Source organism: Ceratotherium simum, chromosome 2 (genome assembly GCF_057802395.1).
Source record: "Ceratotherium simum simum isolate JZ-2026a chromosome 2, ASM5780239v1, whole genome shotgun sequence".
Classification (NCBI taxonomy): domain Eukaryota; kingdom Metazoa; phylum Chordata; class Mammalia; order Perissodactyla; family Rhinocerotidae; genus Ceratotherium; species Ceratotherium simum.
Window position 1 is genome coordinate 42092736 of NC_141901.1, and position 20671 is coordinate 42113406.

Here is a 20671-nt window from a genome sequence, read left to right on the forward strand (position 1 = left end):
GCAGGATGTACTTCAACCTGCCTGTCACATTCTGCCTGTTGTAACGTGGCCATCTGTGGTTCAGCCATGCTGGCACCCCAAACCCCAACGGCGTCTCTAAGTTTATACTCTTTTCTTGATATGAGGGAATTTGGGAGTCTAAATAATTGGCCTCTTTCAAGTAAATTTGCCTTTACGGGAGAAAATGGAAACTCACCAGGCTGGGAAATAAATTACTGATATGTTCTCAGCACAGGGCATTTGTTCTGTTTGTGCCTCCAGAAACTCTGGTTGTGTAGCAACCCGCCAGTGTCCAAACACCATCAGCAGATTGGCAGACTAGGTCTCTGATGAGTGCTGTGGCCAGTTCCCAACCTAACGCTTCTCTATTAGTGGTTAACAGCACGCCAAGATGGCACTGCTTGTTAATGGTGCCATTGGCCAATGGTGGACTAATGGAACCAAGTGGGCCCACCTCTTAGCTGACAGACAACTAGGACAGTTGGCAGGGACTCTCAGGACATGAGTTCTAGTTTGGGCTCTGCTATTAACAAGCTGTGTGTCCTTGGGCAAGTCATCTTACTTTCTCAGGGCTGTTTCCTTATTTGTAAAATTAAAGAATTTGACTAAATGACCCCTAAAGCCCTATCCAAAGAGCATGAGCCTTGAATTTGAATCTCAGCCTTACCCTTACTAGCTGTAATCACTCCACCTCTTTCAGCTTTAGTTTCCTCATCTGTCAAGTGGAAATCATGATATTGACTCCATAGGATCTGTGGTAAGTTATGAGAAAGGCCTGTTGAAGCCCTAATGCTGTAGAAATAGAAACAGAACACAGAAGTATATGCCTGAGGTGAGGCAAGGAATCCTTTAGAAGGCAGTAGGAAGACTCCTGAATGCTGGCATGGCCTGCATTGGCCCAAAGGTATAGAAGGTATACAGGCTCCTCCAAGGAGCTACCTCCACTCACTAGGAACCTTATCTTCTGCATACCCTTTGGACAGTTTGCTCACTACATCATTGGAGAATCAAAGTACAAACAACCCTGAACATAGTTTGAGTTGTCATCTCGATAATCTTCCAACCCAGACCACCTTGGTGGTCGAGCTAGTTCAGAGTCACTGTGAGGATCCAATGAGCTAACGGGAGGAAAGCTCTCTACCAAACACCCTCAAAGACCACCTCTCACAATCACCAACTAGAGTGCCTTGAAAGTTACATATGAGGTAAGAGAAAGGAAGGGCAGAGGGAAGTTTCTCCTCTACTTGTGTTATCATCGTAATTAACCATTGCCCAAAGTCAGGGCCCAGCCTGACTAGTTTTAGGGCTTCAGCATATGTAAAATTGCAAATTCCTGCTGTAAAGTCATGAACATTGGAAGTTTTCTTTACTGCCCATTCACTGGGAGGCCTGTTAGCTGATTATTCTGCATCCTTGGGAACGAATGACAAAAGCAACAACCAAATGAAAAAAGAGAGGATTGAGATGAAGAGCACAGTGCAACAGCGGCCAGGGCGCCAGCTCAGCCTGAGTGTTTCCCAACCATGGCTGGAGGAGAGCACTAGGAGAGAGCGTTTAAAGGTGACGCTCTAGGTCTGCTTGTTTTGAGACACAGAATGTTCCCAAGGAGGTCTGGCCAGGCAACTCAGATTTACCTGTGTACATACTTCTGTTGTGGTACTTCTCTGTGGTACTTTAATCATTTTAGTATGGTGGCTCTTGGAGGAGAGGAAAAGTCATATTCGCATTGCAATCCCAGAGCCTAGGGTGTTTCTTCAGTATCTAACACACACTCTTTCCCTCCGTTTTCACAACCAGGTTTTCCTGGTTCCTCTCCTCCCTCTCAGGCCGCTCCTTCTCAGCCTCTTTCTCAGCTCCTCCTCCTCCACACGACTTTCCAATGTTGGAACCCTGGAATTCCACAGGCTACTGTCATCAGCCTTATCCCCATCTTCTCCCATGGCTCCAACTACCGTCTACATGCTGGCAACAAGCTGGATTGTCTACCAAACATGTCCACTTGGGGTTTTCACAGGCACCTGAAACCCCATGGTTCCAAAGTAGAGTCATTGCTTTTCACTCAGTTTTTCTTCCTCTATTGTTTCCAGTTTTCATGAATGACACCACCATCTGCCCAACTGCTGAAGCCAGACACTTGAGGGTCAGATGACTCCTCCCTCTCCTTCTTTCTCCTCATCTAATCTGTCATCAAATCTTGTCAATTCTACCTCTAAAATATATCGTGAATCCATTCATGGCTCTCCAACCCACTGCCACCATCCTAGCACAGGCAAAGCTAGCTAGATAAGAAAATGAGAACATCACAGGGCCACCCCCCGGGACCCATCTCACCTCAGGACAATGCCAATGCAGAGGAGCGTTCCGAAGGCCAGGCTTCCTCCAGCCACCAGGAATGTGGGCAGTGATGCCAAAGAAGAATCTTGCACTAGAAATAAAAAGAAGAGGAGGAGGAGGAAAAGGTAGAGGAGGAAGAGGAGAAGAAGGAAGGGAAGAAAAAACAAAAAACTACTCAGCTGATGCTGTCACAAGCCTCAAAGGAACCTCACACCTGGAGGAGGAACAGCCAACAGGCCACTTGACAAGCCTGCCAGTTTTCTGGCCAAAGCCCAGCTCTAGAAGAGTCACCCCCAGCATAATCTAACAGACCCCAGGATTCCACCACTTGGCAAGAGATATGCCCCAAGCTCAGAGCTTCTGAGCTCCTGCGGCCAGCCACAGACTCCCACTTACCTTCAGAGTGGCTTTTCTAGTGGCATTCAGCCTGCCCCCATGAGGCACAGAGGGGTGCAAGAAACAGAGGCTTTGGGGACCTCATTGAACGGCAGCTCCATTGAGGACGATGTCAGGGAGGCTCACGTGCTTTATTTTTTTTTTTGTGAGGAAGATCAGCCCTGAGCTAACATCCATGCTAAGCCTCCTCTTTTCGCTGAGGAAGACTGGCTCTGAGCTAACATCCATTGCCAATCCTCCTCCTTTTCTTTCCCCAAAGCCCCAGTAGATAGTTGTATGTCACAGTTGCACATCCTTCTAGTTGCTGTATGTGGGACGCGGCCTCAGCATGGCCTGACAAGCGGTGCGTGGGTGCGCGCCCGGGATCTGAACCCAGGCCGCCGGTAGCGGAGCCCGTGCACTCAACCACCAAGCCACAGGACCGGCCCTCATGTGCTTTTTTTTTTTTTTTTTTTTTCTTTTGTGAGGCAGATCAGCCCTGAGCTAACATCCGTGCTAATCCTCCTCTTTTTGCTGAGGAAGACCGGCTCTGAGCTAACATCTATTGCCAATCCTCCTCCTTTGTTTTTTCCCCAAAGCCCCAGTAGATAGTTGTATGTCATAGTTGCACATCCTTCTAGTTACTGTATGTGGGACGCGGCCTCAGCATGGCCGGAGAAGCGGTGCGTCGGTGCGCGCCTGGGATCGGAACCTGGGCCGCCAGTAGTGGAGCGCGCGCACTTAACCACTAAGCCACGGGGCCGGCCAGCCCCTTCATGTGCTTTAAATCAAGTATTTGGGTACAGTGTTCACCACTGGGGTGTCATCTCTTGCCTGTCTCCGCACTTGGTACTCAAGCCACAGCCAGATGAGCTTCACTCGTTCTTCTACATGCCGTGTTCTCTCTCCTCCCAGGGCTCTCCACGCACGTTCTCTCTTCTCTCCTGGAATGCTCTTCCCACCTTCCCTGCCTCCCACTTTGCTGTCCAGTCCCACCTTGGCCTTTGGGTCTCAGATGAGGTGATGTCACTTCCTTTGAGAAGTGGCCTTGCTGCAAGCTGGGTAAGCGCCCCTCCTGGTGACTTCTCCAGCTCCACCTCTAGACGGAGCTCCCTGAAAGCAGGGACCATGGGTGTCTCGTTCACTGTTACTCTCCCAACTGCTCACCCAGGGCCTAGCACAAAGCAGGCTCACCAAAATATTCCACTGAAGGAATGAAAGAACAAACTAGCTTCACAAGCAGCCGTGTCCTTCCACCAAAAGGTCCCGCCTACGGCTGCCAGAGAGACACCCTGGACTGGACAGAGAGTACATCTAACAAAACCCTCATTCTCTCCCGCTGAGAAGGCAGACACAGTCATGCGCCACTTAACGACAGGGATGCCTGTTGAGAAATGCACCATTAGACGATTTTGTCATTGTGTGAACATCATAGAGTACACTGAAGGGGAACAAAATTTGGCACCCCAAAATGAGTCTCTTTAACATGAGGATTAATTTAGACTGATTATTTTTAAGAAACAAAAGACTCAGAAAGTTTTTCTTGTTACCTCTCCCTAACTGCCTAAAAGAATTCAGATAAAAAAATCTGCCTCAGGAAATAACTTATCACCTTAGCATAACGTGAACTAGGTGGTAGACAGGGAGGAACCTAGAAAAGCCTGTTTGTTGGGGTCCCCTCTGTGTTCTGTTTCTGTGTGGCCAAACAAACATTTGTTTTCCAAACATTTGCTCCTTTTCACCCACTTGAGTTGCCTTCCTTCCCTTTGAAGTCCGACTCTCCCCACCCCCAACATCTTCTTTTGTCTTTAGCGGAGGATGGAATTTAAGGTGAGAGCTTCGGCCATTTGGGGGAGTTACTTGGTATTCCTGGGTTTCTCCCATGTATATGTGTTATTAAACTTTAGTTTGTTTTTCTCCTGCTAATCTGTCTCATGTCAATTTAATTCTTAAACCAGCCAGAAGAACCTAGAAGGGTAGAGGAAAATTTCTTTTTCCCCTACAGTGCTTACACAAACCTAGATGGTATAGCCTACTACACACCTAGGTTATATGGTACTAATCTCATGGGCCCACTGTCGTATATGGTCCATTGTTGATTGAAACATCACTATGCAGCACATCACTGTACCTGCAGTCGCATGGACTCGGGGTTCAGGCTCTTCTGCCCCTGCCAGTCATCACTTCACGTGCCCACTGGATGCAGGCTTTGCCATGAGTCTAGACTGGTAGTGGGCATTGACTGCAAGAACAGGTCTCTCCGAGTATGTCCCATATCTCTTGGCAGAGACATCCATTTAAAGGAAGCAGTCTGCTTGGCTTATTCATTTACTAGTATTTATCATCTTTTGTATTTGTTCCTTCTTTCACTGAACAAATATTTATTGAGTGTCTATCACGTGCCTGGCTTTGTTCTCAGCCTTGGGGTTACAGAGAAAAAGATGACAGAAAAGCTCCTGACTTCCTGGATCTTACATTCTAATCAAGGGAGACAGACAAACAAGTATGTAACATGACATCAGCAATGACAAGGGCAATGATGAAATGTAAAGCGCAGGAAGGGGAGAGAGTGACAGTGGAAGGCTCTGTCAGATGCGGTGGTCGGGAAAGGCCTCCCTGAGAAGGGGGCATTAGAGCAGAGGCTTGGATGTATAAAGGAGCTGGCCAAGTGGAAGTTAGGGGAAGAGCATCCAGGCAGAGCAAGCAGCAAGTGCAAAGGCCCTGAGGTAGAGCATGAGTGGAAGAGCAAGGAGGGCAGAGTGGGTGAGAGCGAGAATGGAGGAGTTAAGGTCTAACGAAAGGGGGCTTGACCCCATAGAGTCCAGGGCCTTTGTCAGGACTTTGGCTTTTACTCTGGGGAAGATGGTGGGAGACAGGGAGAGCTAAGATTTGTGTTTCAAGAGTCACTCTGGCTGCTGGTTGGCAAAGAGTCTGCTGGAGGTTAAGAATAAAGGCCAGTAGACCAGCAGGCAGCTCCCAGAGTCCTGCAGGAGGAGAGACAGCAGTGGCTGGACCACGTGTTGGCAGTGGAGGTGGTGAAAAGTGGTCAGCTTCTGGACATGTCCAAGGTACAACTGACAGGACCTGCTGGGGGACAGGACAGGGGGCGAGGGGTAGAAGAGGAAGCATGCCTGATCTCCTGGACCCAGCAACCCACAGAATGTGGTGCCACTTACTGAGATGAGGAAGATGGAGAAGAACAGATTTGGGTTGGAGAGGTGGGGAGGCATCAAGCGTTCTGTCAGCCATGTTAAGTTTGAGATTTCTAGTAAGTATCCAGGTAGACCTGTCAACTAGGTAGTGGATGCATGAGTCTGGTCTTAGTGGAAAGGTCGGTGAAGGAGATATAAATTTGGGAGTCATCAGTCCATAGATAGTCTTTAAAGACATGGAGCTGGATGAAATCATCAGTGAAAGTGGATGAAGACCCAAGGGTCCCTCCTCCACAGCAGCCCTTGAACTGCTGCCCCAACCGCCCACCCATATTATTCAAGATTCATGTCAAATGGCACCTCCTCCATGAGCTTTCTGTGATTCCCCCAACTCAACGTGCTCTCCCAAGTCTCTAAACTCCACTTCGCTTTTGTCAACTTAAAAAGCAAACTTGCCTGTTATTTTATCCTCAAAACAAGTTTATTCAGGAATAGCCAAAAGAATTGCAATTCTGGATGTGCATGCTATGGCAAACCACAGGCAAATCCAGAAATCAAAGGAGGGGAACTGCCTTTATAGAGAAAAACGAGGAGCAGAGAGCGGCTGTTCTAAAGGAAAGTCCATTGGAGGAAAGTAACAGTTCAGGGTGGCAACGGCTTCTCAACTGGCTGAGCTGTGGCGTTTCTCATTGGCTGGGCTGTTACCGGGTGGGGAGAGAAATCTTCCTTCAGTAGTAAAGTAGTTTTACTTCTGTCCAAGATGCAAGCCCCGCTTTAACTGATGATGTGTGATAGGGCCTGAGAGCTCCTCCTACAGGCCTTCCTGACTCCAATTTAGTTAAGGTTTCTTTTATTAATTTCCACACTTTCTCTCGGCCTCCTTTTTGGCCCATCTCACACTCTGCTCTTTGTTACAGTTACTACTTTACTCTTTGCCAGAGCCCATCCACTGGACTGTAGACTCCTGGAGAGCAGGGATGGGTTCAATTCCCTGAGTCTACAGCTGTGCAGGCAGAGCTTAGCCCCAGGTATTTAGTAGGTCCTCCCCAGGTGCACTGCACTAGGGAGGGCTTTGCAACCAGGATGGCACAGCATGGCAGCCAGCAGCAGGTGCAGGCGGCAATTTGCCCAGGTAAGGGAAATGAGGCCAAGGACTTCCTCAGAAAGCCCAAGAGCCATCAGATGGAGCTGCTCATCTACTGAACCTCCGGAGTCTGGACTCCATGAGTCCCATACATATAGTAAAACAAACACAGGACCTCTGATCTTTCCTGCTGCAAATGTCGGTCAGTTTTCCCAGTCTTGCAGGTACAGAGAATCAGAAGCACTGAAATCAAGGGCTTCCAAAACAAAGATTTCCCTCCACATGTGTTCCATTTCAGACTCCAGTGATTTTGTCTGTAGCACACTCATTTGTATTCTGGGCCAATTCTGAAATATTTCACTGATTTGTCACATTCTTCTTATGGTCCCCTCACTGTATCTTAGGTAACAATATCAACTTGGATGTATAAAGTAACAAAAGAATATTTCTGCCATTGATCCCTTTCATTAAGCAGACTGGCCCTCTGCCAACATTTCCAAATAAGAAAGGACTTTCTGCAGAGACAAGTCTTTTGCGCCCTTAGACCTACAGGAATATAAAAATATTCAGTCCTTACCTGGCAGGCTTGTTGCATTTGCAGAATCTTTAAATGGAGTATTTTCATTGTCTTCATTAGTAGTAGATGCCTAAAAGAGACATTCCTCACTGTAAGCCCGTTTCCACCATCATTCAGGACCCAGCACAGGTGCCACCTCTCCTTAACCCGCTCCCTGAGCCACCCAGGGCTTTCTTTACTCTATCTCATGGACCTCTCTATTTCTGACCTGTCACTCTCAACTTTTGCACTATTATTTGCATTATTTTTATCTACACCTTGCCTACTCGAGGTAGGGGTTTCTTCTCAACTGCCTCTCCATTAGGAGCCGAAAGGCACAGCACCTTGCACAGAGGAGATACTCAGCAGATACGCTGAAGCAGCAGTCGTCCTATGGGTCTGGTGCCAGGGCATAGGTACCACCACTTACTGAGAAAAACACAGACTAGAATCCTGGATCCACCACTTACTACCTATGTGACCTTGAGCAAGATTTCTTAATCCATATGGGTGTCAGTTTTCCTCCTTTGTAGGCATGACCATCCTGGCCCTTGAATGTAGGTTAATGTAAGGATCAAATGAGATTGCAAATGGAAGGCTCAGAGCCTAGTGGGGCTTGGCAAGTTCTCAGTCAGGGTCAGCTCCCCTACACCCTGTGTTGGATGCTCTCTGGCCCCACAGGAATGGGCTTCACCCTGGAGCTGCTTCTGCCAGTGCGGGACAGTCAGGCATGGAATATGGGTAAGGTGCAGGACCCCAGGCTCCTCCCCTGTGCTGCCCAGCACCGGGAGGGGCTGAGCCTCCTAGCTCAGCATTTAGGGAATTGAGGACCACAGGAGGAGATGTAGTTGGGTGGGAAACTGGATTACTCAAGGATCTGTTAAGCAGCTTCAGAGATAATCCTCTTTCCAGAAAATTATGACACCAGGAGTCCACAGGGGAAAGGGCTCGGATGAGCTGAGTCTGAGTTGCAAGCGAAGCCGTTAGTGGTGTCCAAGGAGCTCAGAGAGGAGACAGCAGCCACGAGACCCAGAGCAGTTCTGAGAGCCAGGCCAGTGTGCTCCACACTTTCCGTGGCCCCAACAGCCCTGGGATGAGAGAACTGCTTTACCATGTTTCATAGAAATTTGAAAAGGACAGGTAACTTGCCCACGGCCATATTTCTAGTTAAGTGGCAGAGCCGGGATTTGAATCAAATCCTGTCTGGTGCCAGCCCACCATCCTAACCATTGGGTGCTGCTGCCCTGACTCTTTTACAAGAACACAAGCTCACCTGTGTGGAGGGGGACACCTCAGTCTCAGCTCCAGAAGTCCTGGGTTCTGTGGATAGAAGGAAGGGTCATTATTAATGATTCATGGACCCTGAAGTCCTGTCTGACAGGCTGCAGAAACAGAATAAAGTTGATCACAATGTTATTTAAAAGAGCATAATGTCAGAAATAACCAAATATCCAACCATAAGGGACTAGCTATATAAATTATCATATAGCCAGATATTGCAACAGCCTTTAAAAATATTTTTTAAAATGTTGAGGACATGATATTATGTCATATAAAAAATGCAAGGCAAGAAGTCCATATAGTTTGATCCACAGTTTCTAAAGAAACATATTTATATCATTATTTGTTGTATATTAAATTATATACAATAATATATATTTACATACAGGAAGAAAAAATTGGAAGGATACACATCACCAGACAGAAGCACTGTTATCATTTTGATTATGACGACAGTAGCTAACAGTGCCGTATGACATAGAGGAAAGTTGTTAAGAGACTAAATCATTGAGTTCTCATCACAAGGAGAAATTTGTTTTTCCTTTTTTCTTTTCTTCTTTTCTTTGTATTGTATCTATATGAGGAGATGGATGTTAGCTGAACCTATTGTGGTAATCATTTCACAGTATACGTAAATCAAACCATCATTCTGTACGCCTTAAACTTATACAGTAACGTATGTTAATTACTTTTCAATAAAACTGGGAAAAAAATTAAATTTAATTAAGAAAACATTAATATCCTTCTATGCACCTTTTTGCAATAAAAAGTATTTAAAATAAACAAGTTCTTATCTGCCTGGGTGGGTTTCATACACCGCCTGCGAAGGGATGTGGACCAGACACCCTCACAAGGCCCCTCCCCCTCCATGGGAACAGTGTTTCTGCAGCAAACCCAAGGCAGCAGGAGGCCAAGTATCAAAGTGAGAACACTGACACGAGGCCGGCTCAGCCGCAAACGTGGGCCCGAGGGACCAGGGGTGACAGGCAATGGGTGGAATGCTCTGGATTTTAACATGTTTTCTTTTCAGTTTATCATCTTTCCATCGAGAAGTTAAAAATACCACAGACATGGTTTACACAAAGATGTCGAGCCTCCCTGAGCCAGGAGTAGAATAAGGACCAACAAGGGGTGGAGGAAAGGGTGACTCTGCTTCTGCTTGGGAGGGAGTTTCCAGAGGGAGTATGCCATCCCCAGGCGGGGAGGAAACCACACTCTAGCATCACTGGAAGGGACGTAAGAGCATGTTCAGTCTCCCCACTGTACAGAGGAAAGAGAGGCCCAGAGAAGGAAAGCAACTTGTCCAAGGTCACACAGCAAGTTAGCCCCAAATCAACCTAGAATAAATAGGAGGGACCTAGTCTCCTATTCTTTTGTGTTCCTCCCAGCTCAGCCTGGCAGAGAACAGTGAGACCCATGGCAGGGGGTGAGTGACGGATGAAGAGAGGATATGGGGGTGCTAAAATGAAAGCTAAAACCAGGGGATGGGGGCAGCACTACATAGAAAACATGGCTGACCATGGATGGTCATTTGGTGCAGTGTTTCCCAAGCTCAGCCACGTTCAGCATCATCTGTGGCCTTTCAGGCCCCATCCCAGACCTCTAGCCTCAGCATCTTGGGGACGGGATTCACCCATCAGGGGTTTTAAAAGGCTCCCCACATCCAAAGAGATGATTCAGGAGGAAAGGGGGACCCACATAGCTTCTACCCTCAGCTCTGACCCCCAGCATGACCTGCAGTCCAGAGAAGGATGTTTAACCTTTGGAGGCTCAGATTTCTGGGAGTAAAGTGGTTGGAATTTTATCTCGAACAACCCAGGAATGTTACCAAAATGAATAACATTTTTCTAATGCAGAATAAAATTACATCTTACATAACAAGATTTTTTCAAAAGCTCCTGAGATGATCATGGGGCCCCCCGATTTAGACCATTTTGTCTCCTGAGATGAAGGAGGAGCAGCTTTTGCATTGTTCTTAATAATCATCATTTCCACTCTACAGACAAAGAAACGGGCTCAGAGCAAATTAACTTAGATCGATAACATTAATAGCATACTAATAAAATATTACTAATATTTCTTGCACCAACCTTTGTTGAGGCTCACCATACACCAGTCCAAGTGGCTCATGTGCCTGTACTGTCATCTCATTTCACCCTGGTAGCATCATACGAGGCAGGGGCTGTTACATCAGTTTTACAAAGACCTTGAGGCTCAGAAAGGCTACGGAACGTTACCAACATCGGGGAGCATGTGTTTTTTCTGCTTAGGCAAAAGTATTTCCTATTTCTCCTCAAGTATTTTATATTTCCTAATGCCCCACTTCAGCTAGCATGTTGGGCAAAAGAAAGGAAGCCACTATGATTCTTTGACCACCATGGGCCCCCTCTGTGCCAGGAGGTGACAGTGGTAGTGACAGGGTTGGTGGTAACAAAACAACAGCCACAATGACAACAATACCAAACATTTATTAAGGACTCACTATGTGCCAGGTGCCATTCTACCCACTGTACATGAATTAACTCCTTTAATCCTCACAACAATACTCTGAGATGGGCACCATTGTTATTGCCACTGTACAGATGGGGAAACTGAGGCACAAGGAGGTTAAACAACTTGCCCAGAGTTTTCTAAAAAATAAGTGGTAAAGCTTTCTGGCTCCAAGAATGATTCTTTTTCTTTATTTAAAATATCATCTCTAGACTGAACGTTTCTCAAACTTAGGGAGTATATCTTCTCATCTTTGTAAACTCAGACCTTAACACAGGCCTGGCATCTTGCTGAAAAACCACGTAATTAGTAAAATTTCAATTATGGAAAATCACTGGGAAAAAAGACGATTAGGAACATTAACAGTGGTTGCTGCTGTGTGTTTCCCCTGGATTAATATTTCCAAGATTGGAAGATGTACTTTTATATTCGTAACAAAATGAATGGATGACCATACTCCAATAAGTGAGATTAATAGAAGACAGCACGTGAGTTATTCTTGGGTTTTTTTTCACATATGAGTTTTTAAAACAAGAAACTTCTGTTGAGAATTGGTTTGGGTTTGCCTGCTTGGGTTTTGGAATAGAGAAATCCAATATAAAAGGTGGCAGAGACCTTCATACCAGATGTGTAACCTTGGCCAAGGTCAAGACACTTAACCTCTTTTATTTATTTATTTTTTGTGTGAGGAAGATCAGCCCTGAGCTAACATCTATTGCCAATCCTCCTCCTTTTTTTTTTCCCCCAAAGCCCCAGTAGATAGTCGTATGTCATAGCTGCACACCCTTCTAGTTGCTGTATGTGGGACGTGGCCTCAGCATGGCCGGAGAAGTGGTGCGTGGGTGCGCGCCCAGCATCCAAACCCCGGGCCGCCAGTAGCGGAGCGTGCGCACTTAACCGCTAAGCCATGGGGCCAGCCCCACTTAACCTCTTTTAGATCTCGTTTCTTTATTTCTAAGCAAGAGGGTTGGCTCCCTCCTGCACAGATCACCTGAGATCATGCTGAAAGGACCTAGCGCTGGCCCAGGACACAATATTTAAAAACTGGCCCAACTCTCAAAATTAAGGACAGAGAACACAAAACATTTTTTTCCAACAAAGTATTTTTTTTTTTTTGCCGGGAAAGATTTGTGCTGAGCTAACATCTGTTGCCAATCTTCCTCTCTTTTTTTTTTTTCCTTCCCAAAGCCCCAATACATGGTCATGTATTCTAGTTATAAGTCCTTCTGGTTCTTCCATGTGAGCTGCTGCCATAGCATGGCTACAGACAGACTGGTGCTGTGGTTCGGCGCCCTGGAACCAAACCTGGGCTGCCACAGCGGAGCATGCCAGACTTTAACCACTAGGCCATGAGGGCTGGCTCCAAAATATTTTTAAATTGTATATTATGACCAGTTAAGATATGGGTGGGGCTCAGGGGTTGGAGTACAGAGAGGGAAAATAGGAATGGGCTGAGAATAAAAGAGGGAAAAAAAAGGAAAAAGGAGGCCAAACAGCGGCACAGATGAGAGCACAAGCAGGGAGGGATGAACCACAAAGCCAAACACTTACAGGAAGGGGTGGGGAGACCCACAGGCTGAGCAGCTCCAGGCAGCGCCTTCCACTCTGAGCACGCTCCCTCTCGCCCTCCACTTCACACCTCCGTACACAGCATAAACCACCAACCAGAAAGTTAATCACTGCTCCTCCATTCGAGCCAAAAAAAACCCCCAAAACACCAAAAACACCTCACTGAGGAGCTGACAGTCTCCTTAGGAGAAACAACTCACCTCCAGCTGGGTCCCAACCATCATTCAGGACGGTCTGTAGAGAAGTCTACTGGTCTGTGGCCAAAGAAGAAAAATACGGACAAGGCAGTGTGGATCTCTGCGTGGTGTAAGGTTGCCAGAGTGTCCTTCACTCTGAGCTTAAGCTCTTGTCTCATCCTCTCTCCCATGAAATAATGGTGATGGTAGACGGCAATATCTACTTTTTATTAATCTTTTAATTTTATGTCCTTACTTCGCGAAATTAAAAGTTGGCAACCTTATTTGATCCCAAAATTCTTTTTGAAATTTGACAGACCTGTGAAATCCCATAGTCTAGGAACCTCTGAGCTATGCACAGAGGTCGGGCAGGTGGGGACGATGTGGGAGGAGGTGATGCGGAGACGAGCACGGAAGGAAGAGCGGAGTTGACCAGATGAAGACACCACATGAGGATGGAAGGACACGTGTGCGGAAGTGCTGGGCCAGGTTCAGTCCAGCTGGAGGAAGGAGATACGTGAGGAAGGGCCAAGCATGAAGGAGAGGTGGGCAGGCAGCCCGAGAAGGCCCTGTGCACCAAGCTCAGGAGTTCGAACTTCACCCGGGAAGCAATGGAGAGCCCTGGCTATAGGTCGGGGAGTGACAGATGCAGGCGTGTGATTTAGCAAGTGGCCTGCAGCAGTGGTGTGGCGGACACGTGGATGCTCTCACACCAGAGACAGGAGACCAGTTAAGAGAGGTTGTTGTAAGAATTCTGTCGTGACAAGAACCTGAACCACGGAGGGGGGTGTCTAGCTTGATGGCCTGGCTTGGGTGGCCAGCTAGGTGGTGGCGCCCTTCGCTGGACAAGGAACGCAGGGAGGTTGGTGAGGGCGGGTGATGTGTTTAGTTTGGGTCGTGGAGGAGGACGGACCTGGGCGGATGTCTGGGCAGAGCGGAGACATGAATCCAGAGCTCAAGACACAGGCTTGGCCTGGAGACACAGACGACTAACAGCAATGCTGGCTTTTATTATCTGCTCACCATGAGCCAGGCTCTGTGCTAAGTGCTTTCCATCTCCTTTAATTCTCACAACCACTCTGCGAGGCAGGCTTTTGGTTTTTCTAAGGCAGGCATGATTATTCCCACTTGACAAACAAGCGAACTTAGGCTCAGTTGGGGACTTCCCCAGGGTCATGCAGGTAAGGGGCAGGGCGAGCCGCCAGACCCGTGTCCCTCTGACTCCAAGGCCAGCGCTCTGAGCGGCTACACTGCTCAAAGTGGACATGGAGAGGCCACCCAGGGGAACGGGCACTGTCAGAGAGCTGTGGAACACAGCACAACAGTGAACGCAGCGGATGACACACCGAGGAGCGAACAGGGCAAGACCTTCAGAAACGTGTGCCCAGTGTTCTTTCACCTGCAGGATTTCCTGTAGGTGAATCCTACAGGAATTGGGGGTGCTAAGGAGAGGAACAAAAGGAACTCTCCCAGAATGGGATGGCCAGAGCGCTTGAGATGACAATAGGTAGCTGTAGGGATCTAGGCCAGGGAGACCCACCTGCCTGGAGAGTCCCCAACCCTGGCTTCAGGGCACCACGAGGGCCTTGCAATGCAAACCTCTAGCACCTCCTCCAATTGGTGCAATTCCCAAGAACAGGTCGACGCTGCTCTCTACCTGCCACACGCAGTCCTAATGATTTTCTGGGTGTAGGTGAGCAGAGAATGAGAGGGAGTCAAAGGGATTTGTGAGGAGCAAGAAATAACCCTCTCATGCTTAACGGGCTTTTCCCAGGCACTTTGCCCCAAGCTCACTTTGCAAAGGGGACTTGGGGACCACAGACTTGCTGGATGCCAGCCCTGTCAGTGCAGAGGACAAACCCGGGAGAACTCCCACTCGGGAAGAGCCGCCGACCAGCCACCCCGTCAGTGAGTAACCTCTTCTTCCTGCTGTGACATCAGTGCCACAGTCTCGATGAGTCACTGCAGCTGCTGCTGTCCAAAGGACCTGGCCCTGCTGGCTGGAGCAGGGGCCCCGAGAGGTGTGACTCAGGGCCCGGCCCTCCCCTCCTACAGGGAACCTCCAGCCACCCAGCACATACTATGATCATTGGGAAAGCTTTCGCAAACTACCCATTCTACATCCCCCTCCAGATTCCAATTCAGTGGGTCCAGGATGGTACCCAGGGTAGCGATTCTGGGATGCCCTTGGCCCCACACTCTTTACCCCAAGCACCAAACAACATTGCACTGTAATTGCTAATGCCCCTACATTTGCAGGACGGGTTATTATTTCTAAAGAATGTTTTCCAGTGGACTCACAAAAGCTCTCCAAAGGTGAGAAGACAAGTCATATCACCTCCACTTTCCAGATGACAAAACTGAGGCTCTGAGAGGTAAACTAACTTTACCAAGGTCATACAACCTGATTCCCAAGTCCAAAGTACTTCCCATGACCTATGTCACCACCCCACACCTAGGCTGAGAGGTAGGGGCATCCTGTCCATCTGGGCTTCAAGGGCTGGAGGTCTTTGGGGTTGGGATGCCCATTGATGTGGTATCTAGTGCACTGACATGTCCCAAACAGACAAAAAACTCCACTGTCAGTAAAACACACCTAAACTAGTGTTCTAAGTTCCCTCTCATTTTCTAGAAGTGCTCCCCAATTTCCAACCAAAATCCCTCCTGCATCAGAATCATCCAAGTTCCCCTTGCTCTGCCCTCAGCAGAGAGGGGAGCAGCTTGTTTCTCTCTTGAACACATTCACCAGTAGGGTTTTGAGGACCCCCCCAAACCACACATTGACAGGATGGGGAGCTCACACTCTTCAGCTGCTTATGGGAGAAGTAGCCAAGTGTTCTGGCTGAGCTCACGTGGTCACTCTAGCAAGTCACAGAAGCACAGTGGCATGAGGCTGAAAAGTTGGAGACTGTGCCCCAGCTACACCATCTTCCACTGGAGGGAGGACGTCAACAATTTAAAAAGGATTATCCACAAACGAGACGAGGTTCAGTGAGAAACCCACAAGCCATCCCATACAACAGACTGGGAACAGAGGCCCAAGCAGATGCAGGTCTTCTGGGAATTCCAGAAGAATTCAGAGAGAGTAGACTAGCAGACTACTCTCTGCCAACACTTGGTCACCCCAGACAGCAAGGCCCAGTGAGGCCAGAGTTGGGTTCACATGAAAAAGAACTTTCTGAGTAGACATTTCTCCAAAAAAGATATACACATGGCCAAGAAACACATGAAAAGATGCTCAACTTCACTAATCATTATGGAGATGCGAATCAAAACCACAATACCATTTCACATCCATTAGGATGACTATTATCAAAAACACAGAACAAGTGTTGGCAAAGATGTGCAGAAATTGGAACCCTGTGCATTGCTGATAGGAATATAAAATGGTGCAACCACCGCGGAAAACAGTATGGCAGTTCCTCAAAAAATTAGAAACAAAATTACCACAGGATGTAGCAATTCCACTTCTGGGTATATACTCAAAAGAACTGAAAGCAGGGACCTGAACAGATATTTGTACACCCATGTTCATAGCAGCATTATTCACAATAGTCAAAATGTGGAAGCAACCCCAGTGTCTATCCACGAATGAATGGATAAACAAAATGTAGTATGTACATATAATGGAATATTATTCGGCCTTAAAAAAGGAGGAAATTCTGACACGTTACAACATGGATGAATCTTGAGGACATTATGCTAAGTGAAATAAACCAATCACAAAAAGACAAAGACCATATGATTCCACTTATAAAAGGTACCTAGAGTAGTTAAACTCACAGAGACAGAAAGTAGAATGGTAGTTGCCAGGGGCTGGGGGGAGGGGAAGAATGGGAAGTTAAATGTTTAACGGATATAGAGTTTCAGTTTTGCAAGATGAGAAGAGTTCTGGAGATGTGCAGTGGTGATGGCTGCACAACAAGGTGAATGTACTTAATGCCACTGAACCGTATACTTAAAAATTGTTAAAATGATAAATTTTGTTATGCATATTTTACCACAATTAAAGATTTTTAAAAAGAAAGAACTTTCTAACAAAAACAGGATTTCTTAAATCAGTTTGTGACTATCTAAATTAAGTGGTTGGGATAAAAGGTAAACAGGTGTTGGCCTGTATCCAGAACATTCCCTCTGCACCATGTTGTAAATAATTTCCTCCCCTTGCAAAGGCTCCCAAAACCACATTAATGTTCAACATTCAGATAATGACCATGTTTTGGCTCAGAGTGTATACAAATCAAAAACAACCATGGACAGGTCACACAATCTGGCCTGAAGGATGCTCTGATTTATTTAAATGGTCTTCCTTACTTCCTAAGTAAGATATAGTAGCTGGGCCTCCCTTCTTATCCAAGTCTTGGCAGGAAATAAGCTTTTGAGAAGAGGGTCCAATAGAGAACTGCCTCCTGCTCTTGATAGACAGGACATGGAAAAGCACCAACAAAGATCTGAGCCTGCACTTGACATTACGTGCATCCAATTAGGAAGACACACTAAGCCCCAAGCCCACTCCTCTGGCTCTCCCAGAACAGGAAAGACAAGGACCCCACATTGCAAAGCTAGGTAGAAGAAAAAGCCATCACATCACAGCATCCGTTCTGGGGGCAGAATGCGTAGCCTCTACATAACAGTCTTCTCCCTCAGGCCAGGGCTAGAGAAAGTGGCAGGGGTAGGGATGGGTCTGGGCAATTGATGTCATTTCTATCTTTTCCTTTTTATCCATTCCTATGCAATAAATGAGTGTCTTATTCTTTTTTTTTTTTTAACTGCCTGATATTTAAGAACAACCAATTTGGTTCAGCTATACTTCTAAGCTAAAAAGATGTGACACTGAAGCAAGCCTGGAAGCCATTCTACAATAAGAACACTGGGAACAATGGAATCGGCTCCTACAAGGGGCAGTAAGCTCTCCATCTCTGGAAGCATTCGAGCAGAGGCTGGATGATCATTCTCTGGGGTGTAGTCGGGAGATTCCTGCACTGGGCCTAGTTCTGCTAAATCCTAATCTTTCACAGGAAGGAGTCAAAAGATAATGTCTCAAGTTGTTTTCTCAGGAAAAAAAAGCCATATTAGCTTGTTGTTGAGAGTTAAGGAGTCACCAACAGAAGAACTAGAAACAGAAAGTCAAGCAGCTTCCTCTAGAAAGCAGGACTGGAAACGGGAAGGGGTGGTGGAAAGGACACTTCTTATTATATGCGATTCTTTGCTGCTTTGTCATGGGCATGTATTAATTTGAAAAAAAACCTTAAAGTTAAAGAAAAAATTCCTATGGGTTAAAAAACAAAAATTAGGGCCGGCCCCATGGCTTAGCGGTTAAGTGCGTGCGTTCCACTGCTGGCGGCCCGGGTTCTGATCCCGGGCGCGCACCGACGCACCGCTTGTCCGGCCATGCTGAGGCCGCGTCCCACATACAGCAACTAGAAGGATGTGCAGCTATGACATACAACTATCTACTGGGGCTTTGGGGCGGGGCGGGGAGGAGGAGGATTGGCCATAGATGTTAGCTCAGAGCCAGTCTTCCTCAGCAAAAAGAGGAGGATTAGCATGGATGTTAGCTCAGGGCTGATCTTCCTCACACACACACAAAAAAATTAATCACGCAGTTACTAAATAATACATTTCCAAAAAACATTTAATAACGTGGGAATTCTTGCGATATTTTATATACAGTCATGCATTGCTTAACGATGGGGATACATTCTGAGAAATGCATCCTTAGGTGATTTCATCATCGTGTGAACATCACAGAGTGTGTTTACACAAACCTAGATGGTATAGCCTACCACACATCTAGGCAATACGGTATAGCTTATTGCTCCTAGGCTACAAACTTGTACAGCATGTTACTGTACCGAATTGTAACACAACATAACACAATGGTAAGTATTTGTGTATCTGAACATATCTAAACATAGAAAAGGTACAATAAGAATACAGTTATAAAAGATAAAAAATGGTACACCTGTATAGGGGACTTACCATGAATGGAACTTACAAGACTGGAAGTTGCTCTGGGAGAGACAGTGAGTGAGTGGTGAGTGAATGTGAAGGCCTAGGACATTACTGTAGACTTTATAAACACCGTACACTTAGGCTACACTAAATTTATAAAAAAATACTTTTCTTTCTTCAATAGTAAATTAACCTTAGCTTACTGTAATGTTTTTTTTTTTTTTTTTTTAAAGATTTTATTTATTCATTTTTTTCCCCCCAAAGCCCCAGTAGATAGTTGTATGTCATAGGTTCGCATCCTTCTAGTTGCCGTACGTGGGACTCGGCCTCGGGTTGGACGGAGAAGTGGTGCCTCGGGGCGCGCCCGGGATCCGAACCCGGGCCGCCAGCATCAGAGCGCGCGCACTTAACCGCTAAGCCACGGAGCCGGCCCTACCGTAATGTTTTTACTTTAGAAACTTTTTAACTTTTTTTTTACTTTTTGACTCTTGTAATAACACTTAGCTTAAAACACACACACACTGTACAGCTGTACAAAAATATCTTTTTTCTTTACATTCTTAATTCTATAAGCTTTTTTGTGTTTTTAAATTTTTTTATTTTGTTTTCCTTTGTAAACTTTTTTGTTAAAAACTAAGAGACAATACACACATTAGCCTAGGCCTACATAGGGTCAGGACCACCAATATCACTGTCTTCCATCTCCACATCCTGTCCCACTGGAAGGTCTTCGGGGCAATAACACGTATGGAGCTGTCATCTCCTATGATAACAATGCCTTCTTCTGGAATACCTCCAGAAGTACCTGCCTAAGGATCTTCTTAAGGAGGAGTCACTCTTCAGAAATATATCTATGGTGGTTTGCTTGGTTTGTTTCTTTTTTTCATCACAGATCTGCTTCTAAGCAGATAATGCACCATGAACATTCCTCTCTATTGAGGAAAACCTTTTGGTGTTGGGATCCATGTTTTCAAACTTTCTAAGGAGCTTGTTGAGGTCTGCACAAGCTTCTGCTACACCCTCCACTCTGAATTTTCTTGGAGTTCTTCTTTTTCTTCTCTTGCAGTTTCTTTTTCTCTTGCCTCTTCTTCAGCAATGCATTCCTGTTCCAGTTCCAACAACTCCTCATTAGCCAACTCCTCAGGAACCAACTCTAGGAGCTCCTCAATGTCCTCCTCATCCACAACCAGGTTAAAGCTGTCTGCCAGCTCAACCACAGCTTGTTGATTTCTGCAACCTCCTCATCTTTGGCAAATCCTCTGAAGTCATGGACAAACCTCTCGAGTGTCTTCTTCCAGATGCCATTCATACACTCCTTGGTGACATCACCACAAGCCAAAGCAAGGTTCTTGATGCAACCACAGATGTGGTAATCCTTCCAGAATTGCATCAGTGTCTTCCTCAGTTGCAGCAATAGCCTGGGCGAAGGTCCTCCTCAAGTAGTAGGTCTTAAAAGCTGCTACAACTCCTTGATCCAATGGATGGATCAAAGAAGTGGTGTTTGGAGGGAGAAACATCATTTTAATATTGGGATGAAGATCACCAATAAAGAGAGGATGTCTGGGAGTATTATCAACTATAAGAAAAATCTTGAAGGTATGTTATTCTCCAAACAGTACTCCTCCATTTCGCTAGCACAGCAATTCAGGAGGCATCTTGGAAGAGGAGCTGGGTCATCCATGACTTCTTACTGCTCCTA

General features: G+C 46.4%; 1 protein-coding gene across 4 annotated transcripts in view; it reads right to left on the reverse strand.

Annotated features, from left to right (window-relative positions):
• The window catches only part of IL6R (interleukin 6 receptor), a 54457-nt gene that overhangs the window by 7695 nt on the left and 26091 nt on the right, over nt 1-20671 (reverse strand). For all 4 annotated transcript variants that reach the window (XM_014791925.2, XM_087442470.1, XM_004436110.3 and 1 more), the window contains 3 exons: nt 8775-8821; nt 7523-7592; nt 2332-2425 (listed from right to left, as the gene is read on the reverse strand). In XM_014791925.2, the coding sequence (XP_014647411.1) occupies nt 2332-2425; nt 7523-7592; nt 8775-8821 (211 nt within the window). The remainder of the gene's footprint in view (nt 1-2331; nt 2426-7522; nt 7593-8774; nt 8822-20671) is intronic.